General features: G+C 38.9%; 1 protein-coding gene across 5 annotated transcripts in view; it reads left to right on the top strand.

Moving 5' to 3' along the window:
- The window catches only part of pitpnm3 (PITPNM family member 3), a 101118-nt gene that overhangs the window by 14092 nt on the left and 63698 nt on the right, over positions 1–23328 (top strand). For all 5 annotated transcript variants that reach the window (XM_067595071.1, XM_067595068.1, XM_067595066.1 and 2 more), the window contains exon 2: positions 9416–9511. In XM_067595071.1, coding sequence (XP_067451172.1) covers positions 9416–9511 — 96 coding nt within the window. The remainder of the gene's footprint in view (positions 1–9415; positions 9512–23328) is intronic.

The raw sequence follows: 23328 nt of genomic DNA, 5'->3' as shown, positions 1-23328 counted from the left end.
CATTTTGGGCCCATAAACAAATGACCAATGTTGTTTTTGTATTTTTTTTGTTTTTAGTCATGACAATCTCATGTATACAATTCCACTAAAAGTCGATATACACAGCATAATAGTGCTGAATTATTGCACAGGATTGTGCAAAAATGTATATGTGAAACTCACTAGGAAGTTTAAACTTGCACTAACAGATTTTTTTGGCCACTTGAGGGCAACAAAAACAAGTTGCGAACACATCACTGGTTGATATGACGAACTTGTTAGCAAACAGTTGCTTATTTACACATGCAGCAGTTATAGACAACATTAGTATTTATTTGGAGTTGTGTTTCTGTCCAATATCCACTCTCTTTTAGGTCTGTTTTTGGTCTCTACCGACTCTCGAGGGAAATATCTGGCTCTTTAGCTGCTAAATGCTTCACAAAGTTCACCAGCTGGTTGCTAACTGTGTCTATTTGCCATTTGGTGTTTAACAGGTAGTGTGCAGAGGGTTTTAAGATCTTTTTCTCTGAAAACAGCTGCCTCCTGAAAACAACATTATGAGAGCAGTGAGAGTGAACCAAAACAGTAAAGTTGCAGGCTGGACAGCTAAACAATGAGCTGAAACTTGCTATAAAGCTCCATAAAGCTGAGGGGAACTGCAGGGTTGGGTGATAATTTTCTGTAGGTTCATCACTACGAGCGTCGCCTCTCACATTAGATGCTGTCATTTAAATCGTTGTTATTATAAAAATCAATTAAAACCACTTTATGTAAACAAATTTATCCAAATAGTTTGCTCATCATGGCAAGCATTCCCCCCATCATGCGCTACATAAGGTGTTTTTTCCTTTCTCCATTTCTAGTTGCTTTAGCAAGTAATAAAAGATGAGGTCCAGATGAAGTCTTGACTAAAGCACATACTGTATGTGACTTTTTCTTGGTGAGTTGTAAGTTCCTCATAACTACTGGAGAGAAAGAATAAAGCTTTCAATTGCAGTTAAGCGCACTATGACTCCCTCTTAGTCACCAGAATAAGAATTGTGTTTTGATTTTCCCATGTGGGTACATGTCAAATGACTCAGGATGCAAGCTGCCAAATTTACTGAGGTCATGGGACTGACTCATATGAAATAAATTAATGTGAACCCTAAACAGATTATTAAAAGGAAACAGTGGATCATCTACACAGGTGAAGTCAACCCTACCTTATGAAAACATGGAGAGTGTAAACATTTTGGAAGAATAGTGCATGATAAAAAAGTAAGATGTAACACTACTGTGCTTCAGTACATTTTTTTAGGTAGATATACTCCAGTGGATGTATAATACATTCTGTCTCAGGAATTACCACACATTTCACTCTATTTATGCCACTCTGAGATACAATTTTAAGACAACGCTTATACATACATCCCGTGATATTTGTGTGAAATTATGCCCCTCTGTGAAAGCCACCTGTAAGATGAATTCAATTGCAATTAAAGTCAGCTGCATGATGAACCCTCATATGTTCAGACCCTGCATGCAATAGGCTTACGAGTGAACCAGCAGCCCCTCGAGAAACTTTGCAAGTTAATAAAACACAGGTGAAGGATTCAGTATTTTGATGATATTGCTCATATATTGTATCATGTAATTTTGATGACCGCTAGAGGGTGATCATACAGATGTTCTTTTATGTTTTATTATGCTTTGTTATTATGATGATTGTTGGAGCATGTGATGCAAGACAAATTGTATGAACAGACAATAAAGCTTTATCTCATTTTATCTTTAATACTCTTAGACCTTTGAGCTGTGTGATTGTTACATATAATATCTACTTTGCACCCACTGTGGCCACTGGAAGTGTCACTGGAGGCTCCATTTCTCAGATAATTTGTCTTTGAAATTTTTTTGTCCTTTAAATAACTGCTTAAAACACTGAACAGGCTTTTATATATATACATATAACATCAAACAATTTAGCAAATGCTTCATTAAACATAATAGAAAAACAGCGTTGAGATACATTTCCAACCAACTGATTCTCTATAGAGCCGGAGGCAGTTGTGCAGTCCAAGGTTAAATGTTATCTTCTTAGTATAATTTTTGGCAGAGTAGTTGAGGCATATATATATATATATATATATATATATATATATATATATATATATATGTGTGTGTGTGTGTGTGTGATAGGGAAGATAGAAAGATGAATGAGTTCAATTATAAATCTTTCAGGAGCTACACTCAAGCTATTTCTTATTTCTGTTCTGGAGTCACTATCCTGAATCCATAATTTCAGGGCGTCTTCACAGCTGGCTTCCAAAGAAAATGTTCCCTTTATATTATAGCCTCAACCTGTCCTTAACATGTCTGTATTGAATTTCCCTTAAACCATATGTATCTGGTGTGCAAATTACACAAGGAATCAATGAAAAATACTATATAGATTAATAAATTATAGGGTTTGTTTCAGGAGAAATCACCCGAGTGTGAGAGAGAGAGCTTTTCTTCCACTGTGAATATCATATAACATATGAGTCATGCAGGATGAAAGATGTTCTTTCTTCACTTATTATTCTCTTAACATTCACTTAGAGAAAAAAGCTAAATTTTTGCTTTTTGATCTGTAAATACAGACTGGGCACATCTGCAGCTTCTTGGCTATGACAAAGGAAATTATCACCACAGGTACTGTTGGATATTGATTTAATTTTATCCATTTCCATTCCAGTCCTGTTTATGGATTTGTCTCCTTACTCATTCTCCATATTTATCTTTTGGAGGAATCTTAGAAAGCCCTTTTATTTTCATGGCCTTCAGTGATAAAAATAAAGAATTTGGTAGAACACGGTCTTGTATTTTGACATTAACTAGATTCTCAGAAATGTACTTTTTGCTTTTTTAGCCTTTTTGCATTGCAACACAAGCTGGACTCAGTGCTCCTCAACAACACATAAGCAGCATTTGCCTCCCTCCCTTTGCTTGACAGAACCCACATAAAGCATCTGCGAGTCGTTCACACTGCCAGGCGAAATGCCCTAAAATCAAACCAGGTGGCCTTGTTTGGCGGAGAGTCAATTGGAAGGTGAAAGATGCAGTCCAATGGATTTCCCTTTGTGACAGGATTGGGTGCCATAACTTAAGCTGCTTAGAGCAGAATACTAGACCAGGGAAGTCTCTTCAACTCGGTAAGGCACAAGTCATTTTCTCTGTTCCAGGGCTCAACCACTAAACAGAACACGGATGAAACTGTCTTGGCAAGTTACTTTTTTGTATATGATCTTGTAAGTATTTATAAGGTCTTTAAATCTACCAAGCTTGTTTCTAATGCCTGGAAAGGAAGGTTGTAATTGTCTTGTTTTCAGTATCTTTCCTTTGTTAAATGTGCATTAATCAATTTTTTTTGCCACTTGGGGGCTGTAAACTGTAAACAGAACATTAACCGATTATCAGTTTATGATATATTATGGCACACAAATAGGTGCCAATTATATATCCAGCAGACATGGAGCAAAATCAGCGTTTATTTAGAACTATATCTCTTACCATCTGTTGAATGAAAGTCCAATATTTACTCTCCCTCCATCTCTGTTGTGGTCTCTGCTACTCCTGACAAATACATTAAGCTCTTTTCTAACGCTATTTGGGACCTCAGCTCTCTGTACGATACTTTTTCAGTCACATAACATTTGCAATGCAAACCTTAGTGAAAAAGCAAAAACTTTTTTTTTTCCCTGTCATCCAGCACTAAGTTTTATCTTTGAAGGTATTCTCATGATCCCACAGATGTGTTATGTCTGTTTGGAAAAATAGAAAGTTTGTCCAGCAGATAGTAGACATCTGCGAGGTCACGATAAATATACCTTTCGAAGATGCAACAAAGTGCTGAGGTCACAGATGGTACTTGCTCTTGGCAGGTAGTTTACTGTGGGTTTATGTACAACTGAAAAATGCTAAAACAGGTGCTAAAACGCTCCATAGAGCTGAAGGGAACTCCAGAGTCTGGAGATACTGTAATTCTCTGAGTTTTACACTATGAGTGAAAAATTTCACATTACCTCTCGTCATTGCTGATATAAAAATATTGACTAGAACACCATTAAAATAATAAAAGACCTACTGTGTATGCTTTCCGCCTGAAATGCACCTTTTTTTTTACCAATCCAGCATTTTCAGGGACTACTCACAATAGCAGCCATTCATCCCACTCTTACATTAAAAGTCAAAACACTTGAACGAGAAGTGTCCTGTGATGAATAAAAATGTCACTATCTCTTGTTCATACATACAGTATAGAGCACTGCAGTGGTGTGTGTATTGCAAAGCTTGAGAATCATACATGTATGCAAAAGGCGAGGGGGTATAACCTGTGATTGCAATGGAGCTGCTCCAGTAATGGATGCTGTTAGCCCACTGTTTCAGCCGGCTGCAAGCCTCTGTGTAAATGCCGCTGGAAGTGGATAATGGAAAGACAGAGATGAAAGAAGGACAAGATGAATCATGAACAACCTTGTGTTGTCTTGCTCTGAGGTAAAGCTTTTTTAGAAACTTACACAGGTTTCCTTTGAACCTAGCCCAGTGAAGAGCCGGGCTTTTCCCTGTCTCTCTGCGCCCGCCTTGTTAGTTTCCATAAGTTGGTCACTGCTGTTCAAAAGACAAGCTGTTTTGGATTTGCATGTTTTAATTTTGCATATGGAAGCAAATTGATCTGGTGTAACTGATGAATCCCCAACGTACTTTGCTGTTTTTTGTTGGCGACGCTGTTAAAACACTATGACACTTAAGCATCTCTAATTAGTTGGACAGTCAGGAACATCTGGTTGGTAAATTCAGATTGATATTCTCCTTGACAGTAAAGCTAATGCTTTGTTAAACCTATGTTAGCCAAAATATGTACATAAAATGCTAAATATTTCCAAGGGACACTAAATTGATTGAAGAGGCATGAAACTGGAGCAGGATTTATTCATTTAACTTACATACACTTGAAGACACTTTTGAAAACAAATCCTTGCTTTGTCTTTGGTAATCCAAATCTCGAAACATGTCTGTTCAGTTGTTCTTCTGTGTTCATGTCCTGGGAGTTACTGTAGTTTCCAGTTTCCAACTTGTAAATACCATTCATCTCAACACCCTCTCAACAGTTGTAGCCACAACTGGGATTTTTCCGGTTCAACTTCCAGTTCATCTCTCTTTGACCTTGCATTCATCATGTTAGTCAAAGTAATTAAACCAAAATTTAATGGATACGGCACATTATTATTTTACCCTTTATTGGAGACTTGGTAGTATAGATAGGCAGAAAACTTCAAGAGAGGGAACATACAGGTCCCCAGCTGAGGTCGAAAAAGTTGTTGGTGTGGTTTTATCTGAACCACTCATCGTCACCCAGTCAATGCATACACCCTCACACAACCAATTCTGCAGCTATGCAACCATATATAGTTGTTTGATGACATGAATGCTCGCAAGTTGTATATATGGGAATCTGAATGTGGCATTAGGCTGCACATGTGACACTGGAATAACTTAATTTAACTTTCCTTTGTATTTGCAGGATAATAATGGGGAATATCCTACAATTACATACACAGTAGTGTTTTTAAATGAACATATTTGAAATGCTCATTTACACAGTGTAATTTATTTATTTTGTTCTTCACTCCCACTGTGCAGCCATTCGCACTGAAGTAATAAAGAGCAACCTCCATTTTGTAAGTGATGTTAATTATTACACCATGCACAATGCTAAGCTTATCACACCTAATTTGTTTGGAACTACAGTCTCATTATACCAATGCTGATTTCCAATATACTGTTTAGTGAAATCAAGGTTACAACTATAAGCCTTGTTCTCATAGTGAGATAGCCTCATAATGAAGCACTTTCCTCCCTGCCTCAGTAATCAAATAGTACCTGCTTGCAGTGATTGGCTGGTAAATGTGAGGAGGAGGGACATCCTTGTATAAAAAAAAATGACCTGCCAACATGGTGTCGGCACACCTCTCCTGGCTTATGGGTACAAGTTGAAAAGCCTGGTCACATTTTGCACTCCTGCTGGTTGTGTGATCATAATCTGTGGCTCTTTCAAGCATTCACTCAGTATCTGTGGGGATATAGTGTACTGTAAATGCCCTGCAGGGAACTACTGCAATCATTTCCATTACCTGGTAGGAAAGGCACCGCTTGGAGATAGGTGGGCTGGTGTGAGGCTGAGGCCACCCATGGATTTGGGTAAGCCTTATAAGACATTCAGAGTGCATATGCAGGTCCAGGAGTAAACTGAATGCAGTAACATCCACAGAATTTACATGGGTATCTGTGCCAGCAGTAGATCCATTAAATAAAAACAGTACTTTAAGATCACTTTGAAGGCCTCTAAAATTGACTGTAACAGTGTTTCCAGTGCACTTTATAAATCAAATGCCATGATGGAGAGAGCTGTTTGTTTAGGATGGCAGTTGGCTTGGGACACCTGGATTGGTGGTGTTTTTATTTTTCAGAGTAGTTCCCTTCCTTTGCTCATGCTGAGCGCCCCATCAGCTCCTCTTCCCATTTGGTGTGTACTTTCTCTGCCTGCAGGAGCTCTCAACACTGTGCCACACAGGCACGCCTCTGCTTGTCCATATGCCTCAGGATGGCTCTCTCAAATACTCAGACCGTCAAGTTGCCAAGAACTGAAGAGAGTGAGTTTAGTATTAGATACTAAACACCAGGCAACACCTACCTATTTTGTATTTTGTTTAGTCAGTAAAACAAACATCTTAATCCTAAGTATCTTATAGTTTTATTAAAATGATCACATTTAGCTAAAATTCATCAACAGACATTTTGCAGGCAGAAAACCAAATGCTATCCCTCTCAGTGTGAGGGGCTTGTCTGTCAGTGAGGAAAACAACTACAAAGTTTTGTGATGCAGATTTTCCCCCATTTCATCATGTATTTCATGCTGTGTGTGTAATATGTCTATGCTTGTGCCAGGAAGTCAGTCTGACACAAAGCATGAAACATAAATGAGCATTTGGGCCAGCTCCAGAAGCAGACACGTCAGCTGCCCGTTGTTGAATGGTACTCCAAACACTGCTGACACCCTTGCGACATAACAGAGTAATGTGTGGTTGTTACCTGTGTCTCTTACCTGCATTCTGGTCATCAGGTCAAAGAGTCAAAAGCCTGCTGAGGATTTCAGGTGCACTTATAATAAGCTCCTGGTTTCATCCTATTCGTGAAGAGGTGTTTTCCTGAAAATAGTAATCATCTTGACTTCATGCTCAGTAATTGCCAATTCAAATGCGAACACAGAATTGTATTAATTGGCAAAATTGTATGTAGGTTGAGCTCCCCCACTGAGAGTTAGGCCCCTACAAATGAGTACTTAGGGAGGCTATGTAAGGGATGAATGTATAAGGTACAGGAGAAATGCTGCTCGAGCTGCTGCTTCTGCTCTGTATGTTGATGCACAATCAATGCTCACACATGTGCCGAACTAATCCTCGCCTGAGCCTCTTCACTCAATCCTCCAGTATAGGCAGATATGACAGGGTTATAGGCTCTGTAGAGGTTCAAGAAGCTGGCATTCGTGGATCCTGGAGCCCCCAGAGAACAATCTGCTGACTGGCAGAGCTGCTGCTGAATAAAAAGTTGAAGAGGGAGCTTCAGCTTATCCCTCACCTGGAAGGCACGTTAACTATTTAAGTTCAGGATGTCATGATTTGTCCTTATAAAATTGGCTCACAGTTTGTCCTAAGTATAGTCTAGGGTAGCTTTATTATTGTACCGTAGTATAGTGCAACAGGCTAGCTAACAAGCTAGTTACACATAAACAGCAGCCAGCTACGGTATTTGCTGAAGTGGCTAGTGTAGCATGATATGGTAGCAGGAGGTGATGACTAGTGACAGCCTTGTCAAAAGCTATACAGTTGCAGTGTCTGTATGCCCAAATCTGCGTGGACAATGTGGACAGGGAAACTGAAAAATTGAAATGTTTTTCTAGATGACATGTTAACAACATAGCAGCCCTAAAAACAATTTCACAGCACTTTGAAGCTTATTCATGGTTTCCTGACAGTAAAGTGATATGGAGGCTCTTTACAGAATGGTTTTCTGCTATATTGGAAGATGCTAAAGTGTGCATAGTGGTTAGTATGTGTAAAAAAATAATAGAAGTAATACACTGATGTGTTATTAGTTGTAGTGGATGAGTAATATTAAGCAACATGTTTGGGAGGACAGGACTGCACACACATTTAATGCGAAGCCTCTATGGACAGGTTTTCTGGGTGTCACTTTTTAAAAAGGATTATATGAATCGCAAAAGTGTGGTGGAAACTGTTCAGTTCCCCAGGAGGGATATTCCAGCACACAGTAGAAAATGACATACATTGAATGTAATAAGCATGCAGCCTCACTGTAGTAAACATACAGATATATATAAGGATGCGTGGCTACAAGCAATATTTATTTGCAAGTAGGTAAATTTGGTGGAATCATGCACTTTGAGCTGGTTTATTAAATAATGAATGACACCCATAATTTCCATAATAGTAGGCCTAATATATCTTTTTTTCTTTTTTTTTTTTTTACCATATCCTTTTACCTTAATCTTGTGTGAATGCAAGATTTTATAGTAATTGGCATTGGTCATGGCCGCACTGTGTCTGTGCTTGGATGGATCCAGACTATGGGAAAATGAAGCTTCAAGACTTGACCAAGTGCCAGCAGGGAAACATGGTTCATTATACTTACATCATCTGAGTGCAGGCGTACTGACAGGAGGAGTTACTTGTCCCAAAGTGAAGGAGAACATCAGGAAAACATTAAATGACGTTAAATGAATGTCATTTGAACTTTGGCACAGTTCTGCTGAATTTGCACTTGAAAAAAGAGCCTGCGAGTCATAATTAATCTTGTCGTTATTTTAAACTTCATTACTTTGCTGCATTTTATTAATAGCAGCCTTAGCAGAATAGGCTTTGTGTTTTGTCAGTTTTAGCTGTCCGTGCACTGTCTGCCTCTGTGATTTTTAAGGAAGTGTTTGTTTTTTGCGGTGGTTTTATATATCTGGGTACTTGAGAGAGTCAATAATGTCAACAAATGAAAAGTGCTCTAAATCCCTTTTCATCCCTGCTCTTGTATCAGAAGGTCATAAAAAGACTCAGCCTGGCTTCTGTGCTGAGACACTTGTGTGTTGTGACACCGCTCAAAGGAAAGTCCATTTGGGTCTTTTTACCTGCTGTGACACTTTAAAGGCCATCTATCCCCACCTGGGGCTTCCACACTTTGCCTTTTGCTCAGAATTTCTAGCGCCATTATGCAAAAAGTCAGAAAAAAAAATATAAATACGCTTGATTTATCCATCTTCGACTTCAGTGATTAATGGCACGACCCTGTCCGTCATTCTTCCAGTCTGAAATGTTTCATTTTTTTCTTCTCTTTTTCCGACCGACAGGTTCATCACGAAAGCACAGCGCCTCTCATTGGTGTCTGCAGAATATCGCACAGGAATCTGTTGACAGCTCCGATGAGGAGTTTTTTGATGCCAGAGGTTAGTATTACATTTTATTTCCCCATTTCCTCTTGTCTTCACCTTGTATTTTTTCTGTCTCTTCAAAAGTAATAATTTGAGAGTGTTACCTGAACTTAAGGTTCCTTTTCCATCAAGCATACTTCTGACTCTAATAGCCATTTTCCACTCCAGGAATTAAAAGGAAACATAACATAATGTGTATTCATTGTGATGGGTTCTGCTTCGATTTCCACTGAACCAAATTTCAGCACTGCTCAGGAGGTGATACTTAATGCACGTTCCAGGTACTTTCAGGGATTGCCAGCAGTGCTGTCGATTGTGATTGATCAAGAAAATGTGTCTTCACATCACAACAAAGACGAACGCAACAAACACAGTTGTTTCCACTGTTTTACCTCTGCATCTGTATCAACCAAAGACAAGCAATACATTTAAAAAGAGAAATAATGGAGGATGCTTGTTGAACAAAGAAGATATCAAAGGCCTCATTAGTGTTTGGGGAGAGGAGGCCGTTCAGAAGAAGCTGTTAGTCAGCGGTTTGAAAATAAAAAGTGTACCAGAGGATTTTTCAGTATCTGGCAGAAATATGGATGCAGCCAAACAGAGCAGGGAAAAAAAATACAAAGGTAATGATCTATATAATGACTAACTATAATCATATGTATATCATTATAGAAAAAGGCTATTGCTGGCCCCAGTGGTTTCCTGAACTCTCTGTTGGTGCATAAATTTATATCTTGACTCTCATAAATGTGAGACTGTCCTCCCAAGAAAGACAACAGTATTGATCCTATATTTACGTTTACCTGAAAGAGACCTGTAGTGGGCCCCAATGGTTACCTTACCTTAGCAAAGTAGTTATTTTAAAGGCCCTCTACACCCACACAGTTGTTTTCACTTATTCTGGCTAATTAGACTTCTGCTCAGGTTGAAGTTAGCTGGAAATCCTGTATGCTGGAATAACATGGTTCATTTCACCTTTATGTATCGATAAGAATGGTAACAGTGTAGTACAAAACTATCAATCAAGCACAGTCTGCCCACACAGTCCTCAGTCTAATCAGGCAAACTAAGTGAAAACACGTTTGTGGATGGACCATAGGTGTGCTGCGCATTATCCTTACCATGCTGTTTTGTGCCTAAACTTGTTGGTAAGCGTAAAAGAAAATCAATAACAATGTTAGCAACACTTCCTATATTACTTACCTCACTCGCCTACCAAACAGCACAAAAAACCACATAGCTGGCTCCGCTTCTGCCTCTTTAATATTTTATATACAAAATGTCCCAGTTTTTAAAATAAAGTGGAAACACAAGGAAGAAGTACCTAAAAGTTCAGGTTACGGGTTGTTAAGTTCCTGCAGTGGAAAACATCTCTTACTTATTGATGCTGGGAAAATACAGGTCAACTGTGATGAATGAATCACACAAGATCCGGAAGAATTTTCTGGCAATAACAGTATGTTCTGGTGTTGGGGGTGGGGGGCAAATAATCAAACAATTATGTCATTAATTGCGTTACATAAGTTCTTCAATTATCTGCATAATGGGCGGATGAGGAGGATGAGGAGGATATAGCTTCCTTCAACTCCGACACTGAAGTCATTGAATATTTTAAGTCTGTCAGAGGTGGAAATCCTGAACCGTTTCCCTACAATAAAGACTATATCCATGAAATTCAACACAGCGACGCTGTCTAGTACACCCGTGGAGAGGCTCTTCAGCCTGGGCAGTCTTGTGCTGACTCCGAGGAGGAACAGACGATTTGAGAGACTCCTCAGCAATTCATATGACATTTAAATCTATTTTTTTTCCCTCTTAAGTCTGTCATCATGTAGTGGTGTTAGGAAGTCTCATATATTATTTCATTTATTGATATATTACTTTGAGGCAATTAATATTTGTACTAGGCGATGTTAGGGAGGACATCTTCTTTTATATTGTTTTATATATTCATATAGTTTTATTTTGAGGCAGTTATAGCCTACTGCCTTGATTGGCCTGCTTGAAAGGCCAAAGGCCCAGCGTTATTCAGACAGGCAATTAAGCCTTGTACTCGATACAACATTTTTCTGTGAAGTGCTCTTTGGGCTGGTTATCGGCAACTTTGCTGTCGGCTTTGTGGTATTACTTTATTAAAGAGCATAAAATAGAGATCTTGTGTATGTCCTCCTTATTAGGATAAGGATTTGTACTTATATGTGGGCGTATTTAAGGTTTAACATTATATTGTTAACTGGCAATTACGTGACAATGCATCTCTGGTGATGTTGCGGAGTAATGCAAGAGTAATGTGACGAGTAGTGTAACAAATTACTTTCCACAGGTAGTAAATAAGTAAAGTAATGCATTACTATTTTTAAAAAAGTAATGAGTAATGTGTAATCCATTGCTTGTTTTTTTTTGAGTAACGATTCCAACACTGATTATGACTGCGTTGGGTGAAATCTGCCTCCAGAAGTGTCTGGTTGCAGAACAAACCAGGGAGAATGAGTTATAAATGTATCATGTGTGTTAACTTTCATCATTCTTTACTGTTTTTAACCGATTTCACATTCCACTTTACTGCTGTAGATTCTTGTAGTTTTATTCAAAACGTCAGACTTGCCAGAAATAGACACACTTGAGAACATGTTCGACTACTCGCCTTTTCACAGTCCCAGAGGGAGTTCATCAGCGAATAAGTGGAATACTTATCCCACCAATTTTCCACTCCAAGTGCTTATCCCCCCAAGAGACTGATGGTAGAGATACTAATCAATTATGCGTTATTATTATGACATATTCTTGTTTTACTTTAAGTCAGTCAATAGCCAGGAGTGTGTTGGGAGTTTATGGTTTCCAACATTCCCTCATAACACAAAAACATGCTGAAAATGAGGCTCGGTGGGTAACAGATTAGAAGCCATCTGGAAAATGCTCTGCTCCATTTCCATGTTTGTCCTTGGAGGAAATTTGCTATAAAGTCACCCATTTTTGTATATGAGATGTGATTAATCCTTTTTTCATTCTCATGTGTCATTCACTCTCACTTTTATTGATCTTGTTTCCCCTTCACTCTTCCTGCCTCAATCTTTCAGTGTCTCCCTCTCCTGTCCCTTAATTCTAATTTTCTCTTCTCTTGCATAGTCTGTTTGTGATGTGCTGCACACAGTCCCAGAAAATATGAAATATTTATCCTTATCACAGCTGTGACAGAGCAGACCTGTGCATTCCTTGAAATGCATTCCTGGCTGGTGTCAAGGTGCAGATCAGTGACGAGGAATAGATAACGTGTACATGTTCTATGTGAACAGATGTACCTCATCACCTTCACTCTGTCCACAGCACCAGATTTTACACTCAGCTATGAAATTTCTTTACTGACTGTAAGACACACAGAGTCTTACAGTCAGTAAAGAAATTTCAAGTGGAATGTGAATATCATTAGTTTTGCAGGTATTTGGTCATAAACCAAAGTACTGTGCAAGTATAAATTTTGGTCTTATGATGGCGCTAGATGAAACATCAAGACCACCACATCAGGACCACCAAAGGTTTTAGAATTCATCCTCTAGGGACCTTTAATATCTGTAGAAAATTTCAAGGGAATCCATTCAATAGATGTCAACATACAATATTTCACTCAAAACTAAAAAGTTTCAAAAGGTAGGGGGTCACCAAAGTCTGTAGTATACATCCTCTGGGAACCATGAAAGTCAAAGGATTGCCAAAATGTGTCCTCTTGGGAGTCTGAATATCTGTAAAAAATTTTGCAGCAATCCATCCAATGGTTGTCAAGATGTTTCATGCTGAACCACAAATGTCAAGCTGCTGGTGTTTCTAGAGGAAAGATCAGGGGTTCACAAAAGTCCGTAGGATTCGTCTTCTGAGAACCACAAATATCTGCAAAATTTTATGGCAATCAATCCGATAGTTGTTGAGATGTTTCAATCTGAACCAAAGTGGTGGACCAACTCACTGACAGACCATTACCATAAAAGCTATACTGTTAGTGTTTATAAGTTAAGGATAAACACTTTGAGATGAACCATCTATTTTTTGAGGGAGAGTTATATCATATTGCCAATGCAGCCTTGGTACATAAAAATGGTTTGGGAACAAAGCCTTCACACTGAATTAATTAAACAAATGTGTTGTTATTATCAGTGTGTTGTTATTGTATTTCAGGAGTGAATTGGGCAGAGTTTTGACTAGAATAAGTAATTTTGAAGTTTCATCGTTATGAGGAACAAATCGTTCTGCCCTTCCACACTGCGGGGGACCCGAAATTGAGTCCAGATGCTTGTGTTGAAGGTACCCCTCAGTTTTTTTTGTTCCCATATTTCAATTCAGGCTGTTTTTTTTCCATCTCTAATTGGTTCTTTATTTGTTGGCTTGTTCTCCAGAGACCAAACATATCAAATCTCATTTTGCCATCTCTCACTGATGCATAATATTGGCTGGCCGGTGTTTTTGAGGTATTAGGCTGAGAAAAACCTTCGATTATTCTTTCAAGTTGCATAAAATGATGGCTGTTTTAATCAACAAAAAAGCTTCTTAAGAATGAGCAACATGGAAAGATAATAAACAACAAAGCAAGTTTAATGTAGTATTAGTTTATTTTCTTTGTTGTTGCTACAGGACTCCGGTGTCTGAACTCCAGAGGGAAAGTAGAGTTGTGTCCTGCAGAAAAAGGCAACAGAACAAGTTATTCCAAACATAAACATATGCTCGGTATGACAGATGCCTCCCTTAAAAGGAATCCAGAACAAGGTCGTAAAAGGTTGTTGAATTATGGCCCTCTACAGTAACTAACTGCATAACTGTGACTCTGAGTCCTGGCTGCATATAACTGGTCTGGAGGTTTATATTTCTATGAGGCAGACTGGATATATATTTCCTTTAGCTAAAAGTAATTTCAGCTTTTTATAAAAAAAAAGCAAAGAGAGAAAGTGGGAGAATTAGATTGAAGAGTGAAAGACTGATCCAGGAGGAGTGTGCCACATTATAGGCTTACCTCTCAAACCATCACAATAAGCTTGGGGGTGTTTTACTTATGTGGTTATGATGAATGTCTTCACCCACACTCTGTAACCCTGTGGACCCAGAAAACATGAAAATGTATGAAGTCTGTCAGCAATGTGCTCTGTTTGCTGCTAAAAAGATGAGTTCCAACTGTTATTGTTGCTGTTATCTTTGTAACTTTGAGAGTGTTTTTTTTCCCCGTTTCTCATTTTTCTTGCTCATGACATGTCCCTGTATAGATTGTTTTGTGAGATGTAATATTCTGTCAGCATGAAAAAGGATGATGCATCTCAAGAGGCTTTTCCTGCAAACAAAATCTGAATGTTTGAATGTTTGGAGATGGCTGCATTGTGATGCGTTTTTGTCACTTTTTTGAGACACTTCAATGCCAGTGGCAGCCAGCAGCTGCTACAAACTGATCAAAGGCAGTTGCAAAGCCAGCTAAACATACCGTATGCTGTTGAAGAACAAAGCCTTCTGTTCACATGATGAAAATGCATCCACAAGTGCAGTCCACAAGTAATTGGACATTTCTGATGTTTTTGCTCTGTAATCCAGCAGATTGAATTTGAGATGTTACAATTACCATGAGGTGAAAGTGCTGTTTGAGAGTTTACTCAGTCTCGGCCTATTTCATACTTGGTTGCCATTTTAGTACAATGCAGCAGGATAAAGAATCATGTGATTAAAGAATAAGTAAAATAGATTAACAAGACCAAGAACTACTACTGGCAGCTCTGTGAGGCTGTACTTTGGCACAATAGTGTTTTAAGCAAAAATGTTAATATCAACATGCTAACGTGCTCACAATGACGATGCCAACATGCTGTACATACTGTATAATGTTTACCATGACCATCATCTTAGTTTTAGAAACATTTGCTAATTAGCACTTAACAGAGTACCACTGAGGCTGCTGGGAATGGGAATAATGTTGCAGGTATTTGGTCATAAACTGAAGTATTGGACAAATTGAAATTTTGACCTGATGATGGCGCTACATGAAAGGTTAAGGGATCATCAGTTATTACAACTCACCCTGAAGGGGACATGAATGTCTGTACCAAATTTGATGGTAATCCATTCAATAGTTTTTGAGACATTTCACTTAAAATCACAAATGTCAACCAAAGTCATCAGGATTCATCATCTGGAAACAATGAATGTCTGTCCAAGATTTTGTTCCAATCCATCAAGTAGATGTGGAGATATTTCACAAAATCCTTGAAAAATTGGACCGTCTGCTTGTGCTAGAGAAAAGGTGAGGAGATCACCTAAGTGAATCGGACTATCAGACCATCATTGTCTGAATATCATCACAATCCATCTAGTAGTTGTTGAGATATTTCTGTCTGAACCAAAGTGGAGGCGACAGATAGATACTGCCATCCCTAGAGCAATGCCACTAGCATGGCTTAAAACATGACCAGCAATTTAATGCCAGTTTTTGGTACTTGGTGCACAGAAAACATTTCAATGTCAAACAGTTCCAATAAAGTATTAGGTTTGATGCCCAGCCCTATAGTCACCGTAACTCACTTTTTAATTAATTTTGAACACTTAAAGCTGTAGAAGTTATCAGTTGGTTACATATTAATAATGCAGCAGATATTACATCTGTCAACATTCACGTGTGTTTTTTCTCTCATGAGAGTTGAGATGAAGTTTCAGTTTCTGTCAGTTGATGTTGTTTTGTGTCAGCCAGTGTTTGTGTGACACGGTGTGGAGGCAACACACAGCTGTTGGCTGGATGGTTTGATGCTGTCATCTCTGTTGATCAACCCCTCTGACATCGACACAGCTGCCCCTAGCAAAGCCTCTCACATGTGCATACTGAAACACACACAGTTAGTTTGTCACATCGTCACAGCCTCCCGTGAGTTGGCCTGCAGTGATGATGAAAACAGAAGTGCAACACAGACTGCTGTTAGAGCAGAGACTCTCAGACCGACATGCAGGCACACTGAAATATCGAAGTGAAGATACTGAGTGGCTTCATGACCCGTCCACCTCCAGAGTCACCTCCACCGACTAGTATAAAACGTTCATTTCCCACCAGATGCAAGTGAAGCTCCAGTTTATCTGCAATCCTGCCCCGAAAAGCTCTCAAATGCGACCATTCAAATGAAAGAAAGGAGATAAGAAGACATTTGAAGCTCACATTAAAAGAAGAAAAGCAAAATCCAAAGCACTCTTCACAGAAAAAGGTTTAAAAAAAATCTATTCTAGTGTTTTTTTTTTTTTTTTTCAAAGAAGGTACTTTTCATCTATTGAATTGTTTGAAGCTTTGTGCTCAGAGAAGAAGCCACTTGCAAAAACTCAGTGGAACATTCTACATTTTACTTTGAACAAGCCATCAGAAAGCTTTTAAACCACATATTGTAAAGGGAACCATACATTTATTCCTTTGATGTTGTTACTCCACAAAAAGACATTTACTGAATAATTTGTGCATGTCAGACTCTGTTCATATTTCATGACTTTACTTAGCCAATAGCACCAACTCATCATCATCAGTTGGCTCATAAAGCTCTGTGAGATTTAGAACTGGATTTTAAATATTTGTTTAACAAGATGAAACAGTGTGCTCATCCAGAAAAATCTGGCTTTGCTATGGCTTGAGGATAACAGTGTCAGTTTTGTTTTTCATGAGTCGTGAAGACACTATTGATTCATTTCTCTTGCCTGCTTGTTTCTGTTTTTTAATTTTAATACAGCAAAGCTTCATTAATTTGAATTTTCAATAACTGAATGCTGATAATAGACTAAATCCTACTCATTAATTTTTTTCTGTCTGGTATATCAGAGTGAAAAAGAGAATTTCTTGTATTTCTGAAGTACAGAATATTCTATGCTGTGTCATCTCATAAACATATATCTTTATGTGTGTAATGGATTTTTCAGTAAAGTGTTTCAGCTCTTTCATGGCTGCTCCTGTCACCAGTGAACAGCAGCAGCAGGGGGTATTTATGCCGAATTGCTTTCACTTTCTCTTTTTAGTCCATCTAAAGAATCAGATCAATTCCAGTGGCACTCCACTTGCCTGTAGTAATAGAAATGAAAACTCATACCTCATACCTCTTTTCCACCCAGCATACTGGTGATATCTCCCCTCACCCCACATCCATCTTATGGCGCCTCCAGCATCACTCAACCCCTGTTTACCTCTCACACACTTAAAACTACATGAGTTTGTGCATAGGTGTGAAAAGTCTCATTTTTTATCTTGACTGGATGTGGCCTCTGGCTGCTCAAGCGAATGCCAACTCAATTCATATTGTTTATTGATGTGAGCTGTTGACAAATTTGCTGCGTGTTAATCCAGATTTGTTATTTGATGACATGAATTTAAATAATGAGGAGAATTGACAGACTGAGCCTGAAAGGGAATTCGTGGTGTTGACTGCTTCCACAGTTTAATGCCATAATAAATTGCCACAGGAGGTAAACCATGTTTGTATGCAAGTAGGACATCTATTTATTATAAGGCGGCTACCTTATTATGTTGCTGTATTTCAATGTGCACCAGATGGAAACTGGAGTGACTGTGGGTTTTCCAACAAAAAGCCAGGTCTCTTTTGTACAAGGTGCCCATTATTTGCTATTCTGTAATGACATCTAATGACAAAAGTCATTATTAAAGGCTGTTAGGATGTTCATGTAACAATGGTACAATTATATGTTCACACCATGACATAGTAAATCTTATTTTACCCATCTTAATATCCCTATTAAATAGGTTTTTGCAGTACGTCCAATGCCAATGTTCAGTGCCAGTGCAGGAAGCAATGTGCCCCATATGGCTCAAAGTAAGGAGGTGGAGGTCAGTGTGGTGGATGGGTGTGCAGTGCATCTGACTTTAATGCAGGAGAAAGGAGTTTGCATCCAGTGTGTTTGCTGCAATTAACTTTCACGTTTTTTATGAACTGGAACCATCATCTTTTCCTAACTTTAACCATACTGTAATTGCAAAGATATTGTAGAAAGTGAGCATTTCAAAAATATTGGTGATGGAGATTACCAGTACGCGAGCAGCTCTGTGAGGTTGTTAAGGCACAGTGTTACTTTAAACTAAATGGTCAGATATAATGTGTGCAATTTTCATCTTAGTTTAGCATGCTAACATTTGCTAATTAGCACTCAACATAAAGTGCAACTGACGGTGATGGGAATGTCATGATGTTGTAAGAATTTAGGCATAAAACATTGGATTGTGCAAATGCGATGATGTGAAATTTCATGGCAATCCATTAATAGTAAGACATTTTGCCCAAAACCACACATGTGAACCTCATGGTGGCACTACAGTTAAAGCCAGGGGATCAACGAAGTCATTATGATTCATCATTTGGGAACCATGTACAAATTTCTGTGCCAGTCCATCAAGTATTTGTTGAGATATTTCAATCTCAGTCAAAATCAGCATTGCTATCCACATGCTGCTAACGTGGCTAAAAATGCTGGCACTGCATGTAGTTTGGGACTTTACAGAAGCATCCAAGGTTAACATTCATACGTTAATGCCAATTACATGTTTACATCAATGATCAGAGCTGAATATGATGAATATTTTAACCAAGAAAGTCTGGAGTAAAGGAGGAAGGCATTAAGATTTTACTTTCTCATCCACCACCATTTAAATTTCCTTTTTTGTTCATTTTCTGCATGAACAGTATCTTGTACATGTGGATGATTACAGCATTTTATCTCTCTAACACAAATAAAACAAAATCACATGGGATGTACCTTCAGCAGATAAGAGTGTATAGTGAAGGTTACTTAAGAGCCTGTCCTCACCCATCTGCACACACACACACACACAAACACACACACACACTTTATACTTCTATATGTACCATCATAGACATAATGTTTTCCCTAGCTCCTAACCCTATCCTCAACTTTAAAACCCAGTCTTCACACTCAAACAGCCAGAGAACTGGCCAAAACTAATTTTCCAACCTATTTTTTATGTCTAAAACTAAAGCTGGTCCTCACAAAGACAGACACCTAATTTCCCCATTGATTTTTGTTTGTCTGAACTGTTTGTGAAATAATGACAGTGTGTCCATCAATATCTGTACTGTAAAGTAATCCACCACTCGCCTATCTTCACTCACTTTAATCTTATGTCTCCATGACAGATCTGAGGAAGAGTAAGTGAAAGATAAATTACATATAGGTTTCAAAATGTTTTGTTGCATTTATCATAAATAGATTTATCAGCATTATGTTAAGAGTGTTTTTACTCAACCTTCCTTTGTATTTTCTTCTCTCTGCCACTGAAGCTGGAAGAAGGTTATGCTTGTCTGTTGTACATTTTTAACAAGCTATATCAAAAAGTTGTGAGTGATTGTGGCTGAAATGTTGTGGACTGACAGACCTTACATTTTGTCAGAGATCCAGATGGGAGAGTGTTGTTTTTTAAGCAGCAAGAATTATGCTGTTTTTACATTCTAGTGGTAAAGTCCACCCACCAGGTCTTCAAAACAGGAAAACAGGAATCTATTTATTTCATATTGCATTGGGAAATCAAATGAAGAAGACAAATGAAAGGCTGTTTGTGAATTTGCCCTTTTTTGTGCTTGGACAGTACAGAAAATGACCTCTTGCCAGCATCAAACATCTGCTGCACTGATTCTGAACCATGTAACATTTTTGAGGAACTGACATTTTTCATTCTAAATCAGTCCCTGCAGGAGGTGATTCCACTGATTGCTTCTTTCTCTCTGGCTAAAGGTATGCAGATCAGTGAAACCAGATGCTGCAGTGTTTGATTTGAATGAAACTGTGACTGCACAGCACCTGTTTTGTGTAATCGGCTGCACAGCGTTGAAATGACACTGACACGCACACATGCACACATGTGCACAGATTGTACAATAGAATTTGGAATATAAAAGAAGAGATGAAACTTAAATGACTCACTCTCCTATGGGGGTAGTAAGGAAAATATAGCTGTGAATTAAGAAAAAGATGAAGATTACAAGTATAAAAACAAACAAGATAGCACTAAACATTATAGTTTTAAATTAAAATAATACAAAACAAAAGTATACATATGTGAAAATATATAGGCCATAAATATGCAATGATTTTTTTTGTGATAAAATACATAAAGTGACCTGCTGTGACCCATGACCTGTTTAACAGTTGGACATGTCCTGGAACGACACTTCAGACACTCTGGGCTTGTTCCTCAAAGTCCCTTAAAGATGCTCAGTCACAGTTCTACTCCAACCTAATTAATAACAATCCTGGCAACCCTAAGCATATTTTTTCCATCATGAATCATCTCCTGAAGCCACAATCATCTTCTCCAATTGAGCCTACAGAAGAGCAATGTAACAGCTTCATTGACTTTTTCAGAACCAAGGTCCAACAACATCCGCTCTCTGAGTTCTTCCTCTCTGCCTCCTCCTGTCATCGACCCCCTGTCTGGGAGCTCGCCGTCTCTACTCCATTTTACTGGCATCAGGCAAAGCCATAATGAGGAAATCCTCAGGAAGATGAAACCCTGTACTTGTGCCCATTCCCACTGCTCTGCTCAAATCATACATCCCCATTCTCAGCCTCCCGATTACCCAAACTGTCAACCTCTCCCTTCAAACTGGTCACAGTCATTCGCCCCCTCCTCAAGAAGCCCACCCTGGACGAGGAAGTTCTTGCCAGCTACAGACCTATCTCCAACCTTCCTATCCTTGCTTCTGAGCTTCAGTACCAACTTAATTGCAACAACCTACTTGACATTTCAGTCAGGTTTTTGTTCAGCACACAGCACTGAAAAGATCTCTTAGAGCACCCTCCACACCACCATTGGACTGTCAGACTCTGCACTTAAGTGGTTTCGGTCCTGGGTTGTCTCACTGGGAGGATGCAGGTCTAGATCGCTCCCTGTCACCTGTGGTGTTCCGCAAGGATCGATTGTCAGTCCCATTCTGTTTACCCTGTACATGCTCACCCTTGGACGTGTTATCAGCAGACATGGGATGCCTTTTCATTGCTATGCTGATGATACCCAGCTATACATCAAAACTGCCCCAAGCCCTTCTGCAGTCACACCTCAGCACCTGTCTTAAATTTCCCTCCAGTTAAACAGCAGCAAAACTGAAGCTCTGCTTATTGACACTCCACACCAGATTCAGTCACCCCCCATACCTCATCCCGCCTTTGATGGCCAGGACATCCCCCTTTCCTCCTCAGTCATTAATCTGGGTGTTAGGTTTGACCTTTAACTGACTTTTGATGACCATATAAGACATCTATGCAAAATCTCTTTCCACCATCTCAAAAACATCTCTAAACTCTGCCCCTCTCTAACCCTGTCAAATGCAGAGAAATTTGTCCATGCCTTTATCTCCTCAAGACTGACTACTGCAATGTACTCTTCACAGGGATCCCTGGCAAGAGCATCCAGGAGCTCCAACACATTCAGAAAAGCACTGCCAGGATCCTGTTGAGAGTGCGAAAACACAAACATATAACACCAATACTGTTTTCTTTGCACTGGCTCCCTGTCTCCTTCAGGATTGACTACTAAGTCATGGACACATTGTCTATGTACACTGATTTCCCATATGTAATGTATCAGTGTTTTCACAGCATGAAATAGGGTAACATTTTTGAAAAAAATACATATAGTAGATGTGTACACTTTTGTATGATATGTAATGCATGAGGCATTAGTCTGGAAACTATGTGCCATGAATTCATCTCATGTGAAATGTCCGAAAAGCACATGCGCCATGAATGTGTCACATATGAAATGTCTAAAAACCACACATGCTCATTGTGAATTATTCACATGTAAAATGCTGCCTTTTTCATAAGGGTATAAAAATGGTTTAAGAGATGAATAATGACTTAATGTCCTAAAGACATTTTCTCTTTTTTCACCTTTAGAGATCCAATTACATTGTCTGCTTGTGAGCTACACTCGTGGTGTTTCAATGCCTTCCTTCTTTGGTAGCCTACTTACCTGACAGACTCATCCTGTTTATGCCATTTTACAGGATAATCCTCTAAGCAATCTCATTTTCATAGTGCGTCATCGGAAGTTGAATGGGCCTAAAATAAAGCCTGAAGTAGTATTTTGGTAATTCCCCAGCTGCAACTATTGCATGGTGATGAGATCAAGAAATTGAGAAATGCTAAAGGAATTGGATTGTTATTGGTCAACTGAGGCCGCTTCCTTATTGTTTAACAGTCACAGGATCTATTCCTCTCTCTCCCACTCTGACACTGACTCACTGTGAGCTGACAGGCTGAAGGATGTTTCTTAATCTCTTTTCTCTCCCTCAGGGCTGTCGGCTGCAGGTGAATCCTACACTTCTGTTCCTCTTTTCACCTGTTGTTCAAATCAGATTTTGGTCTTCTTGCATATATTCCAAAAGCAGGAGATGTGGTGGCTCTACTCAGTTGATTATTTATGCATTCTATTTGTTTGTGCTGCACCTGATTTTCACAGATTGCTATTTTTTAGTGTACCGTAGGTAGTTTTTTTTTATGCAGCTCAAATATGTTTTGCTCCTCTGAGGAGCTTGGGTTGAGGCTGTGAGAGGCTCAGCTCTCTCTCCAGGAGATGAATCAGAAACCTGGATTTTCAAGGTTTGGCGTTAAGCCTGCTTTGCATTCTCCTCCTGTCCAAACACTGGCTTTCTTATATCATGCAATGCTTTGTTCAAATCCAGCAAACATCTCTCTGTGTGCCTTTCTTGCTCCTGTCCATTTTCTTTGTGCTTGTCTGTGTATGTTTCAATCTGCAAGTGTGTGTAATGTCCCCTCATCATTACATTCAACTCAGTACTGTGGCCGGAGGGAAGAGAGGG

Source organism: Thunnus thynnus, chromosome 7 (assembly GCF_963924715.1).
Source record: "Thunnus thynnus chromosome 7, fThuThy2.1, whole genome shotgun sequence".
Taxonomy (NCBI): domain Eukaryota; kingdom Metazoa; phylum Chordata; class Actinopteri; order Scombriformes; family Scombridae; genus Thunnus; species Thunnus thynnus.
The sequence above is the reverse complement of the archived record's forward strand: the minus strand, read 5'-3'. Positions and strand labels throughout refer to the sequence as shown.